This window comes from Hoplias malabaricus, chromosome 4, assembly GCF_029633855.1.
Source record: "Hoplias malabaricus isolate fHopMal1 chromosome 4, fHopMal1.hap1, whole genome shotgun sequence".
Lineage (NCBI taxonomy): Eukaryota > Metazoa > Chordata > Actinopteri > Characiformes > Erythrinidae > Hoplias > Hoplias malabaricus.
In genome coordinates, this window is record NC_089803.1 from 9077128 (window position 1) to 9100726 (window position 23599).

At 43.3% G+C, this 23599-nt stretch overlaps 1 protein-coding gene across 1 annotated transcript; it reads left to right on the forward strand.

The window, feature by feature from the left end:
* The first annotated feature begins 4958 nt into the window (after positions 1 to 4958).
* Positions 4959 to 22763, forward strand: LOC136694893 (H-2 class I histocompatibility antigen, alpha chain-like). The gene is made up of 10 exons (XM_066668721.1): positions 4959 to 5049; positions 18176 to 18442; positions 18720 to 19013; positions 19515 to 19799; positions 20516 to 20656; positions 21326 to 21403; positions 21577 to 21705; positions 21916 to 22043; positions 22452 to 22520; positions 22728 to 22763. Exons 1-10 carry the CDS (start codon positions 4959 to 4961, stop codon positions 22761 to 22763), a joined length of 1518 nt encoding a protein of 505 aa, XP_066524818.1.
* Positions 22764 to 23599: the final 836 nt, after the last annotated feature.

The window sequence follows — 23599 nt, forward strand, 5'->3', positions numbered from 1 at the left end:
ACTGTATTGGATATGTGGGTATCAAATGTGAGAGTCGAATCAAAGGCTACCCCTAAGTTTTTAATGATGGCATTGTGTTTTACTGTTGAATTATCAATAGCAGCATTTCTGAGTGAATGTATCTGAGTATCTGTACCTAGTAACAAGACCTCAGTTTTATCAGAATTTAACATGAGAAAGTTTTGCATCATCCAGTCTTTAATTTCAGTTAGACATTCTGTTATTTTACGTAGACAAGCAACATCATTGGGTTTGGCTGATATATACAGTTGTGTGTCATCAGCATAACAGTGGAATTGAATCCCATGCTTACGGATTAGTCTACCCAGTGGCAGCATGTAGAGTGTGAACAATACAGGGCCAAGCACTGATCCTTGTGGAACACCATATTTAACTAAAGTATGATTAGAGGATTTATTATTCAGATAAACAAATTGGTAACGATCGGATAAATAAGATCTGAACCGAGAGAGGGCAGATCCTTTTATTCCTACCAGATTTTCCAGCCTATCAAGAAGCATCACATGATCTATGGTATCAAATGCTGCACTAAGGTCAAGCAGCACCAGAATAGAGATATAGCCCTTATCATGTGAAAGGAGTAAGTCATTAGTTACTCTTGTTAGAGCCGTTTCTGTGCTGTGATTTGGTCTAAATCCAGACTGAAAAATGTCATGAATGTCATTGTTTTGTAGATAAGAGCACAACTGCTGTGACACGACTTTTTCTAGAATCTTAGCAATAAAAGGGAGGTTTGATATTGGCCTGTAGTTTGCGAGTACAAGAGGGTCAAGATTGGGTTTTTTGGTTTGATTACCGCTAGTTTCAGAGGTTTTGGTACATATCCAATGTTGAGGGATGAGTTTATTATTGTGAGCAATCGTCTAATGACTTTAGGTAAAATTTGTTTAAATAATTGTGTTGGTACAGGATCCAGTAAGCATGTAGTTGATTTAGATGAGCTAATTAAACTAAGCAAGTCATTTTCATCGACAGAATTCAAGTAGTCTAAGTGCACCTCAGAGCTGGCGGGGGGTTCATCTACGAGAGCCGATGTGACTTTGGACTGATTTTGGATTTTGAGGCGAATGCAAGCAATTTTATCATTAAAAAACCTCATAAAGTCATTGCTACAGAAATCAGAGGGAACAATGGGGTTGATTTCCTTTTTGTTTCCAATTAGATTTGATACAGTGCTAAAAAGGAATCTAGGGTTGTCTTTGTTGTTTTCTATAAGGGAAGAGATGTACTGTGATTTGGCTTTAGATAAGGCATGTTTGTAGTCGGTGAGGCTGTGCTGCCATGCAATTCGGAAACATTGTAGTTTTGTGTGTCTCCATTTACGTTCATGGTTACGAGCAGCCAGTTTTAATGCACGCGTGCTGTCACTGTACCATGGAGCAAGCCTTTTCTCTCTAAATTGTTTGGTCTTGACTGGTGCAACACTATCTAGGTTTGTACACAATAAGTGGTGTAGGTTGTTTGTAATGAGCTCAAGGTCATTTGGGTGAGTTGGAAAAGAAATGGTGGTAAGGTCTGGAAGGTTGTTGATAAAATCACTAACTGTTGAGGATGTTATAGTGCGCTTTCTAATATAGCGTGGTTGTGGACAAATATCAAAGTTTAATGCAATTTCATATGTGATTAGATGGTGATCAGAGATGGTCTCATGTAGCGAGAGATTGGATAGATTCTTTATCTCAATGCCCCGTGTTAACACTAGGTCCAATGTGTGTTTGCATTGATGAGTGGGCCCAGTAACATTCTGAGTGAACCCTAGCGCATCCAAAATTGATTCAAATGCAATTTTAAGTGGATCATGGTCCTTCTCAAAGTGAATATTGAAATCACCAACAATTAAGGCCTTTTCTGATACGATAACTACACTTGAGAGGAAATCAGCAAATTCACAAAGAAATTCTGTATAAGGGCCAGGAGGACGATAGATTGTGATGAGCATAAACGAGGGCTGCCTTTTTGATGCAGTGACTTTAAGAGTAAGTACTTCAAAGGATTTAGTATCATAACTAGATTTTTGTGTTGTGTCAATGGTAGGGTCATAAATTGTGGCTACACCCCCACCACGACCAGATGTTCGTGGGCAACTGTAATAGCTGAAGCCAGGGGGAGTGGACTCATTTAGGGCAATGTATTCATTGGCTTTAGCCCATGTTTCGCAGAGACATAACGCATAGAGTTTGTTGTCAGTAATAATATCACAGACAGTGAGTGCTTTGGATGTTAGAGATCGTATATTTAAAAGCCCTAATTTAATGCTGGAAGTGCTGAGATATTGCGTTCGCTGCAGTGCCTTGGTGTTAATTCTAATTAGGCTGTTAAAACTGATTTTTGGGCGTTTGTGTGTAGTGGATGCTGGTCATACACCCCGATACATATACATATAATTTTATAATTTGTTTTATAGCCTTGACCTTATTCAAACTCCTCCAACCTCTGATATTTGACTTAATGATATTAATTAAGATTTATAGTTGGTTTAAGCAATTAAAACATTAATAATTAGTTTGAGAATGAATAATAATCATGCTAAATGAGTTCTTCAGGATTTTCAGAAATTCTAATGAATAAATTGCAAACACTGTGACTTCAAATAATGAGAGTTTTATTAATAAAAAGAAGATATTTAGTTAACATAGCACAACCTTGTAATCTCACGGTGTCCGGCAGGGGGAACTGATTTTGACCTTAAGGTGAGCTAGGCACTTCTAACTTGTGACTAAGGTTACTAACTAAGGTTTAATTAATACAGAATTTATCAAGAACTTAATTCGGTGTTCAGCTCTGGAAGTGCATAAGTTTAGCTTACTTTTCGTCGGTTTTTTACCACTCGTTTGGATGCAGAGGCTCTTTGGAATCCTGGGAATGGAGGCGTCTCACTTAGTCTCGCGGTTCTTACCGCAGAAGCGTCCAGGCTGGTTTAGCGTGGAGGTCTTTCTTGTTGATTGAGTTGTCTCGGGCGTACCCGGAGTGTGATGACGCAGGCGGCAGGATCCTCTCTTCGGCCTTCGGTCCGGAGTGGGAGAGTCCAAAATATGGACGTTTAGACGAAAGTTCGCTGGTTGCTGCAGCTCCAGAACTGAAAAACCGCTTCAATAAACTCACTTATTCTAAGACTCTATGGTACCTCGGCAGTGTTTCCTTATTCTGGCCACGAATAAGTTCCCCTGCTTCGATTAGTCGTGAGATTAAACTTAGGTAGGTAATAAACATAAACAAGATTAAAAGAAAAGAAAGATATTCAAATTACTCGACTTATTAGTTAAACTTCATACTCTTAGCTAATTTCGAGACGTCTCTCGTAAGCTTTTCTGAAGTCTCTGAGAGGGTTCCTTTGTTTCGTTGTCGGCGTGGAAGAGACAGCGTTTTTTTGTTGTTCAAGGTTTCTCGTCGGCGTCCTCTCTTTCCACTTCCTTTCGTGGTCCGTTACTTCTGCAGAGTCCTCGCGACTCTTCAAACTTCGAACTCATTGTCTGTCTTGCTGTTTGGCCTTTTCAAGGCTGGCGCGGTCACGCCTTAACGGGCGGAGTCTTCTTTCTGATTGGACACAAATCCAGTCTCACGTGACTCTCGCTAGGGGAAGAGAGTCGAAGGGAGTTTGGATCATTGATTCTCACATAAAGAATATGAATTTCTCATATCAAAATTCTTATACCCGCTATCAACGTATAACGATGAGTACATTGGACTATTAATATCAGACATTTACATAAGGTCCCATCTTGAGTACATTGTTCACGTCCAATTCGTGATGATACGCTGAAAAATAAAACATTAATCCATTTTCTCTCATTCAGAGACAAACTGATCTTCGTAATAGAAACAATCGGCATTATACATCATTTCATTAGAAGGTAGGCATTCATCTGAGGGTACAGAAAGTGACATTAATACGTTCGTTTATACACAAATAACTCAGAGATCGACTATTTTCGCTATTGTCTTGCGGCGACTCCGAGCGAGGTGTAGTTCCGCCAGTGTCCATTTGGTGTCGTTGTTAATCCGTGTTTCGGTTGGTGATTCACGGGAGTTCACTCGAGGTCACTTTGGTTTGAACATCTGTTGATCCCCGTGAAAGATAAGGGATATTGAGGCGCCACTTTGTCATAGGCGGCCGTAAAAGCTCTCTTCTTTGTTTGAAGTTCCTGTCTCTCTAAAAGCATCATAAAAGTTATCTCGAGTTCCTGAAGAGGTTAGGGGATCCAGATGCCATATGTTACGTTAAAGGGTTCTTTGATGCTCTTAGCTTAAGAGTGTGCGTGTGTGGGGGCTTTGCACCCCGTTGTTCAAACAGTCCTGTGGAATGTTGACTTCGGGACCAGACGAAAGTCCTGGTCAGAGTGAGAAAGGTTTAATTCAAAACCTTTCATTTCATTATTCCTTCATTGTCCAATATTCATATTTGGTCCATACTCCACTACATGTGATAACAAGCTTTGCGGGGAACAGACACAGTCTCAATGCTGAAAAATTTATTAGCGTTAATCAGAGTGGGTGATATGGACATGCTACTCATCATACTAGCAGTAGAGAGATGGTCAGGAGGAACATTAGGAATTTTAATATTACTTACCTGCTCGCTATCTATTCCACCTACCTGACTGATGTGACTGGGAATGACCAGTCAGTTCCGGCGCAGAACCACCTCAATGTTCTCAGAGAGAACTACGGATCCTAGACGGCTCGGATGAAGCCCATCCCAACGATACAGGGCCGGACGCTCACGAAAACACTCCCAGTTGTCGACGTAGTCCACGCCGACAGTGCCGCACCAATCCAGGAGCCAGGAGTGGAGCCCGAAGAGCCTGCTAAACGCCTCGCATCCTCGACGGTAGGTGGGCAGGGGGCCAGAGACGATGATCCTAGCATCCGTCTTCTTCCGAGCGGTATCCAGAAGCGAACGGTAGTGCTCCTTCAGGACCTCGCTGCGGCGGGCGGAGATGTCGTTCGTTCCCACGTGGAGAACGACGGTGCCGAAGTCCTCCCGCTGCCGAAGCGCCGACGGAAGCCGCCTGGCAACGTCCAGGACACGTGCGCCTGGGAGACAAGACACGGTTGCATTACTCTTTATCCCCGGCACTTTTAAATGTCTAACTATTGAATCACCAATAATAAGAACACCGTCCTGTTTAGTCTTCGGCACTGGAGCAGGTGAAGGCCAGGAGCTGAGCACCTCAAACCGGTTGGCAGAAGTGAAGACTGGCTGCGGTGGAGGGGGGGACGGCCTCGGCTTCCCACGCCCACGCTGGCGTTCCCATCCCGGTGCAGGCGTGTAGATGGGTACCCCCGCAAACCGCCGCGGCAGAGGAGCCGGAGAGGCGACGGCCACGTAGGAGGCGTCGCGGGCTGCCTCGAGTCTCGTCTTCTCCCGCTGGAGCTCCGTCTGCTTCTCCAAGAGACGCTGAATCCGGCGACCGAGCTGCTCGAGCTCCGCGCCGAGCTCAGAAAGGGCTCGTTCCTCGGCAGGCGCCATGAAGAGAGAAAAATAAACAATGAGAAATAATATGTACGAAAAAAATGAAGTTAAGAAGCACGGTGGGTTAGGAACGATGAGGACAACACACTAGGATAAGCAATGCCAAAGAATATGCAATAGAGATTGTAAATAAACGTCTAGAGGACTAAAACAGCGACAAACAATTTCAAATCAAGCACGCGAGTAGTCAGCCGGAAGTGACGTGGTTGCTATGTGGTTGCTATGGTATCACTAGAGGCTGCTAGAAGCACAGTACTGTGCAGAAGTCTTAGGCACCTAAGGTAATGATATATATTTAAACTAATACCAGTGAGTGTGGTGCTTGTATAAAGTTATATTTAATCACAGTAAATACAAACAAATAATGCTATGAAACAAATTAGAAATATACGATTATTTTTTTCTATAAAGTAGTTGGTGAGAGTGAGTTTGAAGAATAATATTTTGTTCAGATTCTCCTTGATTTGCCTGAATTTGTTAAATCAACAGAAGACAGTATTTAAAATCATCATTTATTAATCACTAAAACTAGGTATTGTATGATAACCTCAAATAATACGGATTCCACGAGGAGAGATTTGTTAAACCACCACATTCACACGTGTCTGTGTGGGTTGTGTGCTGTGTGAGTCAGCCACAACTTACCGGGAAAAAAGTCAAAACCCACCATCAATTTTAAATTTGATTAATTATAATATCAAGCTATACATTGATTAGTTTATGCAATTACTAATCAAAACTAGGCAAGGTGAACAGATCTTCAAATATAAAAGAATGCAGCCCATTTCATTAAAAATATCATCCATTATATCTTTTGAACAAAAACATGTTTATGTCCAAAACATTGGCTTTAGAGAAACTTTAGAGATTGCTTTTCCTACAAATTCACATGTATTTCAAATACAACAGTTCAGTAGTTTTCAAACTCTTCATTAACTTATTTACTTCACTCAGTTTTTTTAAATCAAGATCAAACGACCTCTCATCTCAACATTTCACAAAAACATGCTGCAGGACTCCTCTGTCCAAATGCCTGAGAAATAAAATAAATACAATAACTTAATCTTTTATCTTAGTTTATTTCATTAAATAACAGACAGGTTTTACATGTTTCTCTAGATTTAGTTACAATCACATGACCTTAGCATTTAGGATTGCAGTGATTTACGACTACATCATTTCTAAAAACAAATGCTCACACTTAACAAGCCATAGGTTAATGTGAGGGTTACTGTGGTGTGTGTGTGTGTGTGTGGGTTGTGTGTATAATGTGAGGGCTACTGTGGTGTGTGTGTGTCTGTGTTTGTGTGGGTTGTGTGTATAATGTGAGGGCTACTGTGGTGTGTGTGTGTGTCTGTGTGGGATGTGTGTATAATGTAAGGGCTACTGTGGTTTGTGTGTGTGTGTGTGTGTGTGTGTGTGTCTGTGTGGTTTGTGTGTATAATGTGAGGGCTACTGTGGTGTGTGTGTGTCTGTGTCTGTGTGGGTTGTGTGTATAATGTGAGGGCTACTGTGGTGTGTGTGGGATGTGTGTATAATGTAAGGGCTACTGTGGTTTGTGTGTGTGTGTGTGTGTGTGTCTGTGTGGTTTGTGTGTATAATGTGAGGGCTACTGTGGTGTGTGTGTGTGGGTTGTGTGTATAATGTAAGGGCTACTGTGGTTTGTGTGTGTGTGTCTGTGTGGGTTGTGTGTATAATGTAAGGGCTACTGTGGTTTGTGTGTGTGTGTCTGTGTGGGTTGTGTGTATAATGTGAGGGCTACTGTGGTGTGTGTGTCTGTGTGGGTTGTGTGTATAATGTGAGGGCTACTGTGGTGTGTGTGTCTGTGTGTTGTGTGTATAATGTGAGGGCTACTGTGGTGTGTGTGTCTGTTTCTCTGTGGGTTGTGTGTATATTGTGAGGGCTACTGTGGTGTGTGCGAATGTCTGTGTGGGTTGTGTGTATAATGTGAGGGCTACTGTGGTGGGTGTGTGTGTGTCTGTGTGTGTCTCTGTGGGTTGTGTGTATAATTTGAGGGCTACTGTGGTGTGTGGGTGTGCGAGTGTCTCTGTGGGTTGTGTGTATAATGTCTGTGTGGGTTGTGTGTATAATGTGAGGGCTACTGTGGTGTGTGCGAATGTCTGTGTGGGTTGTGTGTATAATGTCTCTGTGGGTTGTGTGCTGTGTGAGTGTGTGGATTGGGTACAGTGTGTGTGTGTGTGTGTGTGTGTGTCTGTAGTCAGGGGTAAAATATGTCAGGGTTATTTGTGGTGTGTGTGAGAGTCTGTGTGGGTAGAGTATAGTGTGTGTGTGTGTGTGTGTGTGTATGTGTGTGTGTGCATGTGTGTGTGAGTGTCTGTGTGGGTAGAGTATAGTGTGTGTGTGTGTGATTTGTCAGTGGTAAAATATGTCAGGGTTATTTGTGGTGTGTGTGAGAGTCTGTGTGGGTAGAGTATAGTGTGTGTGTGTGTGTGTGTGTGAGTGTCTGTGTGGGAAGAGTATAGTGTGTGTGTGTGTGTGTGTGTGTGTGTGTGAGTGTCTGTGTGGGTAGAGTATTGTGTGTGTGTGTGTGTGTGTGTGTGTGATTTGTCAGTGGTAAAATATGTCAGGGTGATTTGTGGTGTATGTGAGTGTCTGTGTGGGTAGAGTATAGTGTGTGTGTGTGTGTGTGTGTGTGTGTGTGTGTGTGTGTGTGTGTGAGTGTCTGTGTGGGTAGAGTATTGTGTGTGTGTGTGTGTGTGTGTGTGTGTGATTTGTCAGTGGTAAAATATGTCAGGGTGATTTGTGGTGTATGTGAGTGTCTGTGTGGGTAGAGTATAGTGTGTGTGTGTGTGTGTGTGTCTGTGTGGGTAGAGTATAGTGTGTGTGTGTGTGTGTGTGTGTGTGATTTGTCAGTGGTAAAATATGTCAGGGTGATTTGTGGTGTGTGGGAGTGTCTGTGTAGCACAAAGCTGTATTGGACACAGCCCTCGTGTCACTGCCAGTGGCGACTGATGATGGCGGCTGCACTGAGCGCAGTCCTGGAGACAATAAAAAGATGCATGAAATCAGATCAGAACATTCACATTCATTTAAATAAACTGGATTTGAAAATGTCACATTAAGGCAGAAAGTCAGATCGAGGCACTTCAGGTGTTCATAGCCTTAGGTTTAGCAATGAAGCTTTAAAATAACCTGAGCATGTTAAAAGACCTGAAAAGGGCCATGAGAACTTCATCAGAACTTCCTCAGAAGTCCATTCTGATCTGTGCTGCAGGCACTACAGGGTACTTCCAATCACGAAAATCAACCAATCAACAGTGACATTATAAATGTTAAATATTTTAATACGCATGAGCACTGCACCTGTATTATTTAATTACACATTAATCATTTATTAGATCGTTTGAGTTTTCATATTTTCACATTTCAGAAAATATTTCCCACTGTCTCTGCACAAAGACACAATGTTTATTCTGTACTCACCATTGGCTCTTTGTGACCGTCCTGTCAAAAACACAGAGGTTCTGCATTATTGTTCAGCTTTTACCCAATACAAAAATGAATTAGTTATCTTAATCAAAGAAAAATACATTAAACATGCATGTGATGTGATGCATCAAGTACCTAATCAAATGTGCTGCACTGTATATTAACATCTTAATGGATTTGTAGGGCAGCACGGCGCAGCGGGTAGGTGTCGCAGTCACACAGCTCCAGGGACCTGGAGGTTGTGGGTTTGATTCCCGCTCCGGGTGACTGTCTGTGAGAAGTGTGGTGTGTTCTCTCTGTGTCTGTGTGGGTTTGTTCCGGGTGACTGTCTGTGAGGAGTGTGGTGTGTTCTCCCTGTGTCTGTGTGGGTTTGTTCCGGGTGACTGTCTGTGAGGAGTGTGGTGTGTTCTCCTTGTGTCTGCGTGGGTTTCCTCCGGGTGACTGTCTGTGAGGAGTGTGGTGTGTTCTCCCTGTGTCCGCGTGGGTTTCCTCCGGGTGACTGTCTGTGAGGAGTGTGGTGTGTTCTCTCTGTGTCTGTGTGGGTTTGTTCCGGGTGACTGTCTGTGAGGAGTGTGGTGTGTTCTCCCTGTGTCTGTGTGGGTTTGTTCCGGGTGACTGTCTGTGAGGAGTGTGGTGTGTTCTCCCTGTGTCTGCGTGGGTTTCCTCCGGGTGACTGTCTGTGAGGAGTGTGGTGTGTTCTCCCTGTGTCTGCGTGGTTTTCCTCCGGGTGACTGTCTGTGAGGAGTGTGGTGTGTTCTCCCTGTGTCCGCGTGGGTTTCCTCCGGGTGACTGTCTGTGAGGAGTGTGGTGTGTTCTCCCTGTGTCCGCGTGGGTTTCCTCCGGGTGACTGTCTGTGAGGAGTGTGGTGTGTTCTCTCTGTGTCTGTGTGGGTTTGTTCCGGGTGACTGTCTGTGAGGAGTGTGGTGTGTTCTCCCTGTGTCTGAGTGGGTTTGTTCCGGGTGACTGTCTGTGAGGAGTGTGGTGTGTTCTCCCTGTGTCTGCGTGGGTTTCCTCCGGGTGACTGTCTGTGAGGAGTGTGGTGTGTTCTCCCTGTGTCCACGTGGGTTTCCTCCAGGTGACTGTCTGTGAGGACTGTGGTGTGTTCTCCCTGTGTCTGCGTGGGTTTCCTCCGGGTGACTGTCTGTGAGGAGTGTGGTGTGTTCTCCCTGTGTCTGCGTGGGTTTCCTCCGGGTGACTGTCTGTGAGGAGTGTGGTGTGTTCTCCCTGTGTCTGCGTGGGTTTCCTCCGGGTGACTGTCTGTGAAGAGTGTGGTGTGTTCTCCCTGTGTCTGCGTGGGTTTCCTCCGGGTGACTGTCTGTGAGGAGTGTGGTGTGTTCTCCCTGTGTCTGCGTGGGTTTCCTCCGGGTGACTGTCTGTGAGGAGTGTGGTGTGTTCTCCCTGTGTCTGCGTGGGTTTCCTCTGGGTGCTCCGGTTTCCTGATTAGCAACTCAAAAGTGTCCATAATTGTGTGTGAATGAATGTGTGAGTGTGTGTGTGTTGCCCTGTGAAGGACTGGCGCCCCCTCCAGGGTGTATTCCTGCCTTGCGCCCAATGATTCCAGGTAGGCTCTGGACCCACCGTGACCCTGAACTGGATAAGCGGTTACAGATAATGAATGGATGGATGGATTTGTAACATTCTGATATTGACTCAAGACCCTGAACAGGATGAAGTGGTTACAGAAGATGAATGAATGAACAGAATGATGTGTTTTAGTGTTCAAATATGTATTTCCCTTATTTACAACCAACAGGACTGCAGCTTTTTCCTTGAAGTAGCTGGCTTAGCCGGCCCAAATGCCATTGGTTATCCATTTCACTTCTTCTTGCTCTTGTTGCAATGAAGTCTCTCTCCCCACTTGGCTTTTTTAAGGAGTTCTTCTGCATGTTGTACTTGGACTGCAACTCCACAATGTGCCTCACACTGGTCAAAACGACCTGAAGCTTCAAACAAAATGGACCACATTTCCAAGTGAATAATTCATTACAGACTTGAGTTAATGAATACTGGGGTTTTATTCACGGTTAACATCCAATCGTTTTCTGAGGAAATCTTAGTGACTGTAATAACACCACGATACAAAACTCTACAAAACACATCAACCCACACCATCAGGGGCAATTTCCACCTTCAATGAATGAATAAATAAATAAATAAATAAATAAATATTGTGCTTAGTTTTTCATTAGAGCACACAGAGTGCATTTTATTCAGTTGTACAGCACACAATTGTAGTAGATTTATCGATATATAAATAACAACCTACAAATTTACAACAGTGGATCTTTGTCATGGGCACGGGAGACAGGGGCGCTGTGCAGTGAGGCACCCTGGGTCCTGCAGCCCATTCCTCTGACGACTTCATGAAGATGTGTGTGAGAATGAGTGGAGGCTGCGGTGGTGTGTTCTCACTTTCTTCTTATTGATCCAGTCCCGCTCAGACGTCTAAAGATGTATTCTGTATTTTACTGCAGCATTTTCCTCACTTAGACATTTGAAATATTCCTTTACATTCATTTACATCGAGTCTTTAATTCTACTTTTACCTCACAGTGTGATTTATTACCCTCAGAGAAAGCTCTCTAACATTAACTCTGACTCACAGGTGATCATTATGATCCGTTATTAATCAATAAGTCGCCCCTCTATCATTTGTGAATAATCCTCATCTGTATTTGGAGCTCAAACACACAGGTTTTCACATGGTATAATTAGTATATAATACATTGTTGTAAGCTTGCATTTATATATAATGTTACCTACAGGAATGTGAGCATATTTAGGCCTAAAATAAACGCTGCGAAATGCTGCAGAGTTATGTGCATAATTCAAGTTCCACAGCGGCTCCAGAATTAAAAGCATGATCAAATTGCCGGAGGGGAAAGTACAAGAGGGTCGGTTTCCAACCAGCGGAACTCCTATTTAAACTCGCTTTTTATAAAAACCCCGCCTCCTGCTCTCTGATTGGGTTTATGTTCGAGCGTTGTAGCCAATCATCTCACAGAACAGAAGTAACAGCCAATCAGCGCTGAGTCCTGCATTATTGGGCGGTGCTTGACAGAAACAGGAGAATTAAATAGAACTCGGCTCTGTTCGGTTCAGTTCGAGACATTCCGTGGATCTGAGGTAACGGTCAGAGGGAGAGAGGGAGAGAGAGGGGGAGCAGAGCGGAGCCCTGTGTTCGAGCTGTGTTCTGTAGCGGGGAGGAGGGGGACCTGCAGGGGGTTGAAATATGACAGAAACCCCCCTCAGCTCAGAGGGGGAACAGCGATAAATGACCGTGTTTAAGGGGACCGTCTAAATTTGTGGGTAACCGAAGCTTTCTTTGGCTTTAACGCTCAGAAGCTTATTTTAAGGTGGTACTGTGTTTGAGGAAAAACCGACTGTTGTTTGTACGCAGCTGAAGGGTAAATTGGCTGTAAGTTTTATTCATTGTTTGAAGTACCACAGAAACTCATTTGTAACTGAAGTTGTGTAGTTTTACAGCACTTTTGGTAATGCAGTTAGCCCTCTCCTGAGTGTTTCCCTCCTTAAGTGACAAGAAACCAGCTAAAACAAGTCAATATTACACACATACGGAGCAGGAAAAGAGTTATATCCTAATTTCAGTTTATGCTTTTAAAGGTTTGGAGATCACTACATTCTCTAAAAATACTCCAGATTTCCAGAGAGAGAGAGAGAGAGAGAGAGACTAGTATACTGGACCAAGCTGGTTTGTTCTTTCACTCATTTACAGACACTGGGGCTTCATAAACACATTAGACTGGTTTCCAGTGCAAACCGACTGCAGAGCAGCACACTGTTGAACATTATCATTTTTTATTATAATTGAGTTGAATGTTGCTTTTAAGGTGTTGGTTAAACCCTGAGGTAAAACTGAGAAAATCCTTCTCCAGAAAAGAGAGAACATCTGCTGGAGTTAACACACTCTGCTCTCTGTGTCTCAGTGGGAGGGGAGAGATGGGGAAATAGAGGAGGAGCAATGAAGAAACTCTTATAGCACTTTGAACACAACCATCAACACACACACTCACACACACACACACACATGCTCACTGACTCACTCAGCTGCCTTATTCCTCAGCGTCCAGAGAGAAAAGTGAGAAGAGGGGGTTCAGATCTCAGAGTGGTCTCAGAGAGAGGAGTGGACAGTCACAGAGGACCCCCAGCTCCTGCATGGCTCCTTATGAAGAAGAGAAAACATGTGTAAGAAGTTCTCCTGAGAGAAACAGAGGGAGGAGGGTGGTGCTCTCCTGGAGCTGGTGGGTGGTGTTCTGTCTCCACGTCCCTGCGTCCACAGGTAATACCCTCTCCTCTTTAATCAATAACATGAAACATGGAAATTACTGACGGCAAACTGAACTTTTCCTCCTAAATGCACTGAGAAAAATGCAGTGACAGAGAGTTTGGGAGCTCCCAGCATGCTCTGCGGCTGCCCTCTTTGTTAGTCTGGGTTGTTTTGGGGATTCATTTGGGTTTTTTGTGTTGCATTTGTTGCTGTTTGATCAGTTACTTCCTTCAACTTAGGGCATTTTTAAGGTAAGTTTAATAAAGGTAGTGAACTCATTAATGGCTCTGTCTCATTATCCCACCTCCGGTTACATCACATTGGTGTCAGAAGTGGGATACACCCCTGTTCTCATCAGGGGGGACCTCACTGAAGAGCCGAAGGAGGTTGACGAAGTCTTGGAGCCAGAGAAGACAGTGGAGGCCTGTCCCCCATTTTCCATGGTTCAGTGGAGATAGTGACTGTTATGAAGTGCAGTTAAGCAACTACACAGAAATGATGATGGCTCTGCTGCGCTGTTTCAGACAGATCCCACCTGAGCCCTCTGCGCCAATGCTGGGGAGAAGAATAGAGGAAGACGAACGTGTTACATTTCTGGTCCTGGAGACAGCACTATTAATCCGGCAGGGGCAGATACCATAGAGAAGGAAGACCTGTCCCAGGCTACCGCCACGAGCCAGTGAGGAGCAGGATATTTGCTGGCAGTGGAAGCAGGAGCATCGTGCCAGCAAATGCCGCATGCCTGAGCCAGTGAGGGAAATGTGAGGAGGCAGCCAGATGTGGGGCATGCTGTGTCTGGAACGAAAGGCCTTCACTGTTGATGCCACCTCGTCCTGAATGAGTCCACCATCAGTTTGATGGCAAATGTGTCGACATGCTCATTAATCCTGGTTCCTCTGTGTCGCTCAGTCACTGGTGAATGTCTTGCTATGGGGAGATCAAAACTAATTCTATCCCTGTACCGTTTTCCAAGTGGACCACCGCCCCCCTGTCTGGCTGGATGCTGATTTGCCCATGCTCTAGCTACTGCCACTTGCCTTGGCCTAGCTGCCCACCCACTGAAATGTTCATGCACTCCTAACTATTACTAATAACTAATACTATGAATAAGAGTAATAATAATAATATCATCATCGTCATTGCTTACATTATATACTGTGATGTTTATAGTGTCCTTCTAATTTTTTCAGTAATTTGTATGAAATTTACTAGAGGAGGATACTTCCCATCATGTGAGCCTTGGTTCCTCCCAAGGTTTCTTCCTCAGAAGGGAGGATTTCCTTGCCACTGTCGCCCCCTGGCCTCGCTCTACTGAGGTTTTTACATTTCGTGTTAAAACATTTGTCTTTACTGGAATTCTGTGAAGCTGCTTTGTGACAACTTCACTTTAAAAAACAAACAAACAGAAAATCAGAATTGGATAAAATCTGAATCAGACAGTCATTTGTTAAAAAAAAAAAATCAGAAATTGGAATCGGGAGGGATTTTGGCTTGCCCCTGTAAAGGATGCATGTACCTTGTGGGCTGATTTTCTCAGAGCCTCAGAGAAGGCATTAGTCTTAAAGAACCAGAGGCTGACTTTAAATGGGAACTGTGTAAAGCTCTATTTTGTGAGGCGCGATGTGTCTCAGGGTCGGAGTTTCTGAACACACGAGTCCAAACCATGTGGGAAAGTGAAAATCAGTAATCCAAAGTGAAGGAAACATTACAAAGGGCTGCTCTTAATGCTGCTTCTAATGTTATGGCCAACGCTAACAGGGGACTAAAGAGCAGCAGCAGGACTAGCCAGGATATTGCTTATAGTGGACCAGGTGTTAGTAGCTAATTCTAATAGGCTATTTACATAATTCTAATAAGATATTTACATAGATCCTCTGGCATTCGTGAAGGTGTTTGAGCAGGCAGAGCCAGGCTGCCCTATACACTCATTACATGTGTACAGCCCCGCAAATAAACAAAGGCCCCCTCGTCTCTAGTTGGGGAGAGTTAGTGTATAATCAGTAGACAAAGAGAAACTATCCTTCAGTAAATGATAAGAGGGAAAAAAGACTACTTACATAGCTGCGGGAATATGTGGCTCACCATGAACCAAACTTTGAAGCTGATGTATACTTATGTTTTTATACTGTCCAGTACTCATTTAAACTTTCCCAAACATATCAGTACAGTCTAAAAGTTTACCACTTTAAATAAACAGATATTTTCAAGCCCTAAGTTGAGTTCAGTTCCACCTTAAAGGCTGCTGCTGTATACTGTCACGCCTTGGCCCTGTATCTGTTGTTTCCACTATGTGCTCACATAGCACATGGATCTTTGTTGTTGTTGTTGTCTCCGCCCTAGTTCCTCCTCCTTGTCAGTGTCATTTGTAATCCTGCCCCTTCATCATCTGTTCCAGGTGTCCCTTTTCTGTGTTATGCATTTAAGTTCCTTTGTGTGACTTCCTCTGTCAAAATTTCCACCTTTGTTTTTGCTCTCTCCAGTCTGTCTGTATCATCTGTTACTAGCTATCTCTGCCTGTCGAGTTCCCTCTGTTTAGATTTAGTCTGTATCTGTCTCTTTAGTCTAGGTCTCAGTTTAGCTCCCTGTGTATTGTCTTTCTGTCCATATCTCTCTGTTTTGTTATCTCTTGTTTTTCTAATAAAGTTTGTGTTATTGCATTTGAGTCCGCCTCTGTCAGTCCACCCCCAGTCCTTACATTTACACAATCACACTAACACCGGCATATTTGAAGCTTTTATTAAACACCATAAAAAGTGAAGCAGTTGACAAAACTACTCCTCATTTAAGGTGACAAAACCTACAAGCTGTAAAATAAACGGCTACCTTTGCTTTTGTTCTTTTATATTCCACCTCAAAGGCTGCAGTTTTACTGAATCAGACAAATGTATGGGTTTAGGGGTGGGTAACAACAGCATAAAAGTGACAGAGCCCTTAAACAGCTCATTATGAAAGGGATTTAAACTGGCAAGAATAGAGCTGGTGATCTCTTTATGTGAAAGAGATTTTGTGCAGAGACCTTCATGAACATGTTGTACAGCCCATAGACTTAGGGCACTCTGGTGGGTCTCATCAGCAAGAACATTGAATCAGTGCAGAGAGAGGAGGTGGCACAGTTAACGGACTGGTGTACAGTCAACAACCTGTCTCTGAACATGGACAAAACTTTTGATTTGATTTGATTTTTGACCAGAAGAAAAGCGTGTGATCACTTTCTGCTAAATATTAATGGCTCCACTGTGGAGATCATCAGGAGCACCAAAGTCCTTGGTGTTCACCTGGAAGAGGATCTCACCTGGTCCCTCAACACCAGCTCCGTAACCAAGAATATACAGTTGAAATGACAAATCCACTTGACATGGCTTATCACAGTCCTAGTCTTTTGTCTATTATTCCATAGGCATGGCTTATTTAGCCTATTCTCAGGGATGTGAAGGTAGTGAGGGTGCTTGTGGATGGGGCAGTGAAAATGCTTTTTTAAATAAGCAGTGAGGATTGTATTTAGTGGTGGGTGGTTGTGATTGTGGACATAAACTTGGCCTTAGTGCAGTAATGTGTATTTTTGGAGGTTGTAACCAAAACATATAGCTATGAGCTATCAGTACAGTTAACAGTTATGTTACAGCTTAAAACATGGTTAGTAATATGCTGATGTCTATTAGTGTGTAGCTAATTAATTTCCAGTTCTACCTTAAATAATGAATCAGTTACATTCTAGTACCTGACATTACTACTGCAACATTTAAGGCAGATTTAGAAGCATTAAAAACCCTGAAAATAAGAATCTGAATTCAGGTCCATATCACAAAAGAGTGAGGAGAGGGTGATGATTGTAACAATGTTTGTGGAACTCCTCTGAAGGTGAATGAGTGGGTGGCTCACTAGACACATGTCCACCTAAAAACAGGCGGAAAAATGGACTATGAGAGCAAACGGTCACCCACCCACCGAAAATCCACTCCACCTTTGGTGGAATATCACAGGACCTTGTGATAAAAGCTGTTAACACGTAGGTATCTGGTGTATTAACATGTTAAGTTTGTGTAGTCATCCATTTACTTGTTGTCTGTAACCGTTTAACCAGTTGAGAGTCACATGCTTTACTGCCACCTACTGGTGTGTCATTATTCCTCAAAAAACATACAGAATCAACATCCTAAATGATTAAAAACATCCATAAATGTTTTATAAGAACAAATGCGTTTGGAATGTTAAACAGTTTAATACAATAATAATAATGGACTGGTTCCCGCCTTGCGCCCAATGATTCCAGGTAGGCTCTGGACCCCCCGCGACCCTAAATTGGATAAGCGGTTACAGATAATGAATGAATGAATAATGGACTGGGCAGTAAATCAACATTGATATTCAGAACCTATAATCAATGTAATTGTCTATTTCGTTTATATGTCTATATTTGTTTTTTGTTCATTTTATGGTTAATTCTGTTAATACAGAATTAATTCTGTTAACACAGAAACTGTGTTTGTGTAATGTCTCTTTTGAAACCACACCACCACGATGTAGTCACGGCTCAAAGACGGACAGTCTCCATCAACATTAGAAAATATCCCAGCTTTAAAACTGGAGAATATTTACAGAGCAAGTCTCGTCAGTGAACTATGAGGGGAAAAAACATAGTTCATTAACTTTAATGAAGTTAAGATGTTCAATGTGTTTGTTTGAAAACCCCTGAAATGACCTTTTCACCTCATTCGGTGGTCAAAGACTTAATACCTACATCTGTAGCAGGAATGAATCTGTCAGTTCCTCTGTAAAACAGAGCATCCTCCACCTGCTGAGAATTCAAATTAATCAAGTTCAGTTCTGAGGAAATGAGGCAGATTTTAAGTGACTGCCTTCTGCTTTGATTCTGAACAACTTTGTCCAGTGGGAGGGAAATGGACACTGTCTTTATTAAATACTATTTATTTTGTTCCCCACAGGTAAACACACTATGTTTTACCTCTTCACCGTCCAGTCTGAAGACTCCTCACACAACATCTACCAGTTCAGTGTAGAGACTCTGCTGGACGACACACAGACGGACTCCTACAGCAGTCGGGACGGTATCAGGACTCCTAAACAGAGCTGGGTGAAGGAGATAAAGGAGAGTGAGTGGAGAACAGGAACTGAGAAGCTGAAGTATGAAGAACAGTGGGTGAACGAGGTTCTTCAGTTACAGTTGGAGGTCTTCAGACACAAAGCGCCAGGTGAGAATATTAATGTATCTCTTAATTTATGATTTCATAATCTTCATGAAGAGAAGAGTTTGTAAATCCTACTTTTTAAAGAAGCTGTAATTGAGAAAGAAATGGTGAAGGTCCTGAACCTCACCATAACAGAGTCTACCTTAGGCCTGAGTGCATTAATGTGTGAAGAATGGGTAATGAGTGCGGTGTTCAACAGGGACTAGGTTTAGTGTCTGTGTGCAGCTGATTGTACAGTGTTGAGGGTGTGATGATGATTCCAGGTCTTCTCCTGTTTCAGAGCGTCATGTTCTTCAGTGGAGAAACGGCTGTGAGGGGGAAAAGCTTCCTGACGGCTCAGTGTCAACATTAAACTGCATTAATGAATACGGCTACGATGGAGAAGATTTAATGTCTTATAACTGGACCTCGAGACAGTGGTCAGTCTCAGTGAAGGAGGCCCAGGAGACGGTGGAGAAGTTTAAATCTGGAAGTGATCCAGATCCTGCTCTGGTTTGTCAGGACTGTGTGAGGTGGATGAAGGTTTATTTACAGTACAGTCCTCAACACACACCCAGTGAGTATCTGGAAACTTGTCGTAATCAGAGTCTGTGATTTCACTCTCATTAATAACAGCAGGAGCAGTAGAGTCCATATCAGTGTTGTACACACCACAGCTGTGTGTTGGGTTCTCTGTTCTCACACACACACACACACACACACACATATTCAGATTATCAGTGAAGATAAATATAGCATTAAACTCAGGACCAGGTTCTTAAAGTATCTCGAGTTCGGTGACGTCATGAAATATTAAACACCTTAAAGCATTAAACTGTTTCCTGTCCCCGCCGCGGTGAACAAAGCTGAGCTGATCAGTTTCTCTACAACACAGCATTTCACACCAGTCACCACTAACATTTACGCTGTTAAACATTTAATGATGCAGGAATTTAGAAAACACAGAACTCAATAAATATTACTAGAATTTAAACACATGTTAAAACAGTGAATATATTTATTTCAGAAAAATTTGCTTTAAAATCTACATTTTATTGAATTTAAAATGTTGTATCTGTACTTTTCCTCTCTGCAGCTGTTCCAGATGTGTATGTGTTTGTGAAGAAATCTCAGACTGAGTCCAGCAGACTGACCCTGACCTGCCTGGCCACGGGCTTCTACCCCAAAGACCTGAAGATGAGACTGAGGAGATTCACCACTTCACTCCCTGATCATCTACTAACATCCTCAGGAGTCAGACCCAATGGTGATGGAACCTACCAGCTGAGGAAAAGTGTGGACGTCCAGGAGGAAGATACAGCAGGATATGACTGTTATGTTTCTCACGACTCCTTCAATGGATCAATGTTTAAACCCTGGGGTAAATATATCTGTGTTTGTAACTGTAAACCCTGCCACAACGGCAGATGTGTCCACACCACACTAACAATAACCTTCATTCCTGTAGGAAACGGGTGACGAGATCAAAACTTCACTGTGTTTCTCCACTTTAATCAATATTAACTTCTATAATTATTGGTAAAACGCCACATTACATATGTGTTCTGTCTGATACAGTTCCAGTTCCACTGTTTACAAAGGTTTTAGACTCCTTTCAGTGTCTCTTCTGAAGTCAAGGCTGTTAATAGTGAAGTAAAATCAGCTGATCCTGGCTGTTAGGACTCGTGCTGATGGGTTCAGATCTAGTTAATGTTCACTTGATGAACTCTTGAAGCAGTTTTCCAGTTTAATTCTGGTGCAGGTCTCAGTGTTGTTCTTGTGCTTGGCGACTGTATCCTCACCTGGAACAATAAAAACAGGTAAACCAGGCTGTTTATAGAGTGAGAGGAAGAAGAACACCACTGAAGTTCTAGAGTCTGAGCTCAGATCCATTTTCTCTACACTGAGTTATTGGAGCCTTTATTAGGACGTTATTGTAAGATCCATGATGTTCTCACTCCAGCTCATTTAAACACTGATCAGGGGCCAGTCAGTCAGTGACTCAGTAAGAGTCGTCAGCTCCTGTAGACAGACTCATAGTGCAGGAAACATTTAGTGCTGGGATGGGACTGATTTTCACCACTGCTCTGTTTACAGACGGAAGATGCTCCAACTGCAGGAATAATCTGAGTCCAGGAGTGATTGGAGGAGTGACTGTAGGAGTGATTGAAGGAGTGATTTTACTGGTTTTACTGGGAGCAGTCACCTTTATTCTTCTCAGTAAAAGAGGGAAGACTGGTGAGTACAGACCACATCCACAGACTCTGCTCAAAGACACACAGTAAACACTGAAAATGTACTAAAACATAGAGCTGTTCTTGTAGTTATTAAATATTTTGTACATTTCTTAAAGTGAAATAAATGTGTTTTAAGCAACTTTTATTGAACTCTTAAAAGGGCACAAGGTAAAAGGGAAAACACTGCGATTTGGGTTTGATGTGTAGATGATACAGCAGTATCTTCAACCCAAGTTCTGTGATTCAGCTAGCACAGCAGCACCCCCCTCCACTGCCTCCAGGTTTTGTGTTGACTGATGCAGTGGTGAATCTGTGCTAGCGAACCCCTTGTAGCACCACTGCTAATGGTTAATGCACTGGGAGAATTAACGTATGTTTTTTTTTAAATCTAACACACACCCAGCAGCCTCTAGAAAATCTGCCCCTAAAATACACACATCACTAACAGGAGAGAGTCACCACTCCTGCTCACAACTAAAGAGTCTTATTACAACCATGAGACCTGCATCCCCTAAAGAGACTTGTTCAGAGACTGTCCTGAGCTGCACAGTGGTGGCACCCCTTCTTCGGGAGTCTCGTTATTAGAGGTGTTAGAAACTGTTCCTGTCTGGAGCAGTGACACAGAGGAGTCTATATGATGAGAGCATTAACCCATTCCCCGTTCACTCAGTGACAGAGTCCATGGCAGCTGTAATTCTGGAGGAGGTGGCGTCCACGGTGAAGCTGTTGTCGTTCTTCATTGGTTCTGGTATGTGGCATTGCCTGGCAAAGTGCCCCTTCCAACAACACCGCCAGAAACCAGCTCTCTGCTGACTCATGTTGGAGTCACTTGGCACGCAGCTTCTTTTTTTTTTGGGCTCCACTGTCTGCCGTGGTGTCTGGTGTTGCTCTGATCCCCTCGCTCTGTCCTTTCTCCCACAGCCATGGCTGCCTTTAAACTTGAGGGTGCTGTGAGCCCTGAGAAATATCCCAGGGCCAAGTCTTCTTCCACTGCTCGCAGGAATGCAGGGAACACCTGCCAGACCAACAAAACCTTGCCAGCACCTGACAGTTTGCCTATTTCTCGATGTGTCCCCCATAGTGCTTCCTGTCTGAGTAAAGCTCTACATGCATTTCCAACAACCCTCTCAGAGCATCTCCCAGCCATACCAGCTTAGGCCGGGTCACTGCGACAGCGGGCATCTATGGGTAGTGTCTCTATGTCGGGTCTGAAGATTTTCAGTCAATGTGCTGCTGTGGGTGTGCCTTTGTCTCCTCCAGCTCACTGCTCTCTCAGTGCCTTGTCTTTATCACTGTATCAAGACACCCCTCTTGCACTGCCGCTACTGCTCCGTGTCTTCAACCTCCCGCTGTTCATGGACGTCTCTCTCCCCACTTCTTCAAGCACTGTATAAAGGTGCCTCTGGATTGGTAATGGGGGGATCCCACTTCTGACACCAACGTGAAGGAGGTGGAGTAATGACACTAAGCCTATGTTTTTCAAGTAGTCTTTGTTAAAACCTTGCAAGGACACAGGGAAGGAAGAGAGGGAACAAGCAGACAGAAATCTTTCTCCATCAAGGTACAGCAATGGTGTTTAATTGTGTTCCCTAAAGGTTTATTACATTCTCTTCTTCAAAAGGAGAGGGAGATATTTGTAATCTTTCATTATAGAACTGTGGAAAATAAAAAAGCATAAAATAAAAGTCCTGGAGATGAAATTGTTCAAATGAAATCAGTTGTGGTGGTAACAGAGTGAACAGAGAAACCCAGAGTGTGAGCTTGTGTTTTACTTTAATCTTGTGTGTGTTTAACAGACTGGAGACGTGATGGAGGATCAGATCCAATCAGAAATGAACCTGAGGGATTTACTCCAGTTCCTACAGGTGAGTTAGTGTTGTAGATCTGGAGATCTGAACTTCTACCAACACGTACCACAGTAACACACCAGAGGGAGTGTTACACTGTGAGAGACGAGAACTGTCACTCGTAGAGTAACTCTCAGACAATCACATTACAGAGAAATAACATGTAATATACCACACAGTGACTTTACTTTTACTCTTTACTCTGTTTATTCTTTTATTTTTCAGACGATGGATTCAGGAACAGTGTCATTTACAGAGTAATTAAAGGAGTCATTAAAGAAATCAGCAACGTAAAGGGTAATGGAGTCAGTAATAGAGGCGAGAACAGAGTCAGGAACGGAAACGAGAACGAAGTCAGGAACGGAAACGAGAACGAAGTCAGTAACGGAGTCTATAACGGAGACAGTAACCCCACTGTAAACGGTCCTGAGGGAGTCCAGCTGCTGCCCCCTGGTGAAGGTAAAGTGTGTGTCCTACATTTGAGAAAAGGTCAGTGACACTCAGACGTGCAGTTTGTGGGTTTGTTTGTTCCAGTGGTGGTTTAATCAGGAAGAAAACTCTCATCTCTGAGACACTCTTCTATCAGGACAATGCTGTAACATTGGGAACAGTCTTTAGGGAGCAGTGAGGCCCTGGACAAGTTTATGACCAACTTCAGAAACGTTTAGACCCAGAGTTCTGTGTTTTTACCCAATTCCTGCAGTTCCTCATTGATCTGGAAATCAGTGTGTGTTTCTTCTGCTGTTTTCCAGGTGATGGAGACGTTAAAGGAGCAGGAGGTGACACTGATGAGGGCTCTGACTCCTGACCTACCCTCTGATGAAGACTGTTACTCTAAACGTATCAGTACTGTGTGATATGGGTGGTCCTTATAGTCTCCTTTACACCAGGGGTCTCTCACCCAGTTAAACTCAGATAGTTCATGGGTGTGTGTGTGTGTGTGTGTGTGTGTGTGTGTGTGTGTGTGTGTGTGAACAAATTACACTCGTTATTTACTCGAGAATGTACGAGTACTGGTATTTTACAAGTGTCATTGCTGGAGTATGAGGGCTGTAGTGAAAGTGAGAGCTGTGATTGGCTCTGGAGTATGAGGGCTG

Excerpts from the sequence above, each read along its gene's own strand:
- LOC136694893 (XM_066668721.1), top strand. The coding sequence starts at position 4,959 with ATGTCGTTCGTTCCCACGTGGAGAACGACGGTGCCGAAGTCCTCCCGC. Across the intron at positions 21,706-21,915 it reads AACCTTGCCAGCACCTGACA|CTCACTGCTCTCTCAGTGCC; the intron begins GTTTGCCTATTT and ends TGTCTCCTCCAG. Across the intron at positions 22,044-22,451 it reads TCCCCACTTCTTCAAGCACT|ACTGGAGACGTGATGGAGGA; the intron begins GTATAAAGGTGC and ends TGTGTTTAACAG.